Source organism: Lepus europaeus, unplaced genomic scaffold, assembly GCF_033115175.1.
Source record: "Lepus europaeus isolate LE1 unplaced genomic scaffold, mLepTim1.pri SCAFFOLD_378, whole genome shotgun sequence".
Lineage (NCBI taxonomy): Eukaryota > Metazoa > Chordata > Mammalia > Lagomorpha > Leporidae > Lepus > Lepus europaeus.
This window is the reverse complement of record NW_026909252.1, coordinates 40,297-43,572: the sequence shown is the minus strand read 5'-3', so window position 1 is coordinate 43,572 and position 3,276 is coordinate 40,297. Positions and strand designations below refer to the sequence as shown.

General features: G+C 47.0%; 1 protein-coding gene across 1 annotated transcript; it reads right to left on the bottom strand.

The window, feature by feature from the left end:
- Window positions 1–1,183: 1,183 nt before the first annotated feature.
- LOC133755026 (bcl-2-related protein A1-like) lies at window positions 1,184–1,714 on the bottom strand. The gene has a single exon (XM_062185347.1). It carries the CDS (start codon window positions 1,712–1,714, stop codon window positions 1,184–1,186), a length of 531 nt encoding a protein of 176 aa, XP_062041331.1.
- Between the last annotated feature and the right edge of the window lie 1,562 nt (window positions 1,715–3,276).

Below are 3,276 nucleotides of genomic sequence, written 5' to 3'. Positions count from 1 at the left end.
TCTCAGTAACACTACAAAGCAGTGCAGAGAGAACGACCCCGACCATCAATTGCCCAGAGTATTTAAGGCTTAAAACCACAACATTAGCATATCTCCACAGCATTACAAAACATCACAAGGTATAGGGTTTTTCCAGGGTAAAGGAACAAAGTACTTGAGCAAGCACAAATACGGGGTCATCAGGACATAGGGTGGGTACATTTTCGGTCAACTTCTGCTTTTATGGTTCCCAAAAACTTAACATAGCTCCTAAACTAATTATCACATGCTACAGGTTCAACTAAAGTTCAATTATCTCATGAAAGTATTTAGCAAGCTCAGCTATTTTGCACAGAAGCAAAACAGTATGCAGTTAGCTCACAAGCAACTTCATTTTAAACCTAGCCCGCCTAATTCCTTTATTCCCCTAATGCTTTCATTCCCCCCTTTTCTTTTTGTCAAATTTTAATCTTAAAATTTAAGTGCAATCATGGGGATGAGTTATACCATTTAATATTATATTAGTAATATGCACCACAGCCATTAATATTAGGTCCAAGGGGCAGTCCCCTGTGCCTAGCCGCACAGCCAGGGACGCTGTCGGTGCGGACAATGCAGGTGGGGCGGCGCCGGTTCAGCACAAGGATCAGCTGCTGCCGCTCCTGCTCCAGCTCCCTGATAGGCGGCAGCCGGCCGCCTCCCCATGCGCCCACCAAATCCGCTGCCAGACAGATGCAAGTCTACAGGGTAGGGGAAGCATGTCCCGCAGGATAGAAAAAGTTACAAAAAGGCATCAGAATTCAAAAACAGAAAATACAACAGAGACAAAAACAGAAAACACATCCCTGAAGAAGTCATACAAATTTGGGTTGATACCTGGTGCCTGTTCAGCTGAATTGACCCAAATACTTTTTGTGACTTTCACACACCCTCTTCGACTTTCTTTAAACATTTTACCATTTTTATTAAACTAGCCATCCGGATAAAGTCATTCTTACAAACCATGTCCTTTTCTTATATAAAAAGCTCTTTTTTTCTTTAGCCCTTCTTACCAACAATACTCTTTTCTTTTATGTCCTTCATTTTTAAACTTTGGCACTGCTGGGTCAGGACCAAGGCGTGGGTGATAAACAATTTTACTTTTAATAAACTAAAGAAGCCTATTCATTATGCAGGGTAAAAATTAAAATAACATTACTAAGGGTCAGCAATACTTCTTTTTTAGCAATGACAATATCACACAGATCTGTTCGGTAACTTCCAGAAAAATTTTTTCACCAGAATTATGTATAAACTTTTTTACAAATCCATTTTCCCAGCCTCCGTTTTGCCTTATCCATTCTCCCATCCTCCTCGTTATGAACTCAGCCACAAAATAAGGGATGGGCTTAAAAGTGTCCACATCCGGAGCAGCCTGCTCCCGGAGGAGCTTCTTGGCCAAGACCCCTTCGAATGCGAATATAGTCACAATCCTACCCCAGTTGATGACACCGTCCTCAAACTCTTTTTCCATCACTTGGTTGAAAATCGTTCTGGCAGTCTCGACGGACGCGACAGGCACATTGTGCAGGTACGGTTGCAGAGCCTCTTCCACTTCTTGCTGGATGGAGAAGGTGACGTTCTGCAGCACCCTGGACGTCTTGCTCAATCCCAGTCCAGGCTGCGGCATCTTCAGGATATACAGCAAATAGTCCTGAGCCAGCATGTGTACATAGGCAAACTCGCAGTCACTCATCTTCTGCTGCTCGGAGAGCAGAGCCAGGGACTGCTTCTTCAGGAAGCCTTTAAAGCCCTAAAAGGCAGACATCTAAGCAGAGCCTGGCAGGATAGGGAAGTTGCAAAAGGGTAGCAGCATATAAAGGATATGTAGCATTATAAAAATGTGCAGCAGCAATTTGACCCAGTCTCCAGTGCCAGTCTCCACCATTAATCATACGTTTTACCTAACTATATCCCCAGTACCTTGGCTACCGCCACCACCATCTGACTTACCCTATAAACACTATGTAGCATTTATTTCCTATACCTGTGCCACCATCTGACTTACCCTGGAGACGAAAGCCGGCCCGGTGTCTGACCCCAGTACCTTTGGTAGTCCAATTCAGGGAAACATTGGCGCAATTTTTCTTCTTGGTCGATAAAGCCTCTGTCCATTTTGAGTTCCCCGTGGATAGTGGCGAGAGCGTACCTGCTGTTCTTGTGCATTGCCACCTGCTCCTTTTTCTTAGCTGCACGGAGTGCATGGTCCATAGCGATCAGCCCTGCCTGCCGAGCAGAGTCCTCGGGGGGGGGGGGGGGTTGAAGGTGGAAACCCAGACCACTGTCCTCGTTCGGCCGTCTCCCACTGTTATCTCCGTTGACCTCCAGACGCTAGGGGGATATCGCGTGGGCCCCTCCCAGACACCGCAGGGGGTGATGGAGCATTATCTACGGGAACCTGGGCAGAGCCCGCATCCTCAACACTATCCCAACAAGGGAGGGGCCGAGGGGCCGCTGTCGCCCAGTCTCACCACTCCGCTGCTGTCGTCTTTTCTCTTGTCATCTTGCAGGGGCCGTTTCAGTCAGTTCAGTCTCGTGTGGCAGTCGTACACCACTAGATTCTCGTTGTTAGTTGGACCTTAGGGGGACTTGTCCTTTTGGGCACTTCTCTGTGCTTTTGCCAGTCTCCGGGGTCCCTGCCTATCCTAATTTTCCCTTACTTTTGCTTTCTTTTAACTGTGGTGGCCAGGATCCTAGTTAGTTCCTCTTTCTTAGCCCATTTTAAACTTCCCTTTTTTAACTAAATAACTTTAACCCCTTCAGCTAAACTCCTCAGGAGAGTCTGGCAGTAGAGATTGAGTCTCCTACAAAGTTCCATTTAAGTGTAGCAAAATTAATGATAGTAAAACAGGCCCTGCAAGTCCTATCAGGGCTTGTGATCCCAGTTATATGGAGGAGGAGGACGGCCAGCTAGAACGGGCCGGGGGTCCTTCCTCCTTTATTTCATCGGATTCTTTCTCCTCCATTTCTCTTCTGGTTTCCAAAAAGGGCACTGCGGGCCTTCTTGGGAAACAGGGGATATAAGGTGCCCTCCTAAGGAGGCGGGGGGAATAAGGTGGTGGAATATTAAAAAGATCTTCCTGCCTGCCTGGAGGAGTTAAGGGTTTCTCAGGTTTGAGGGTGTCCAATTCCTGTAATGGATAGAGGGTTGAGGTATTTGCCCTGGTCTGCAATTTCCAATACTAGGGGTGTTGCGGGTAGGATCGGAGGGGGTTTGGGGCTCGACGCCACCCCCAGGGCAACTGCTGATAACTCAGA

Coding starts and splice junctions, on each gene's coding strand:
- LOC133755026 (XM_062185347.1), bottom strand. CDS start 1,714: ATGAGTGACTGCGAGTTTGCCTATGTACACATGCTGGCTCAGGACTAT.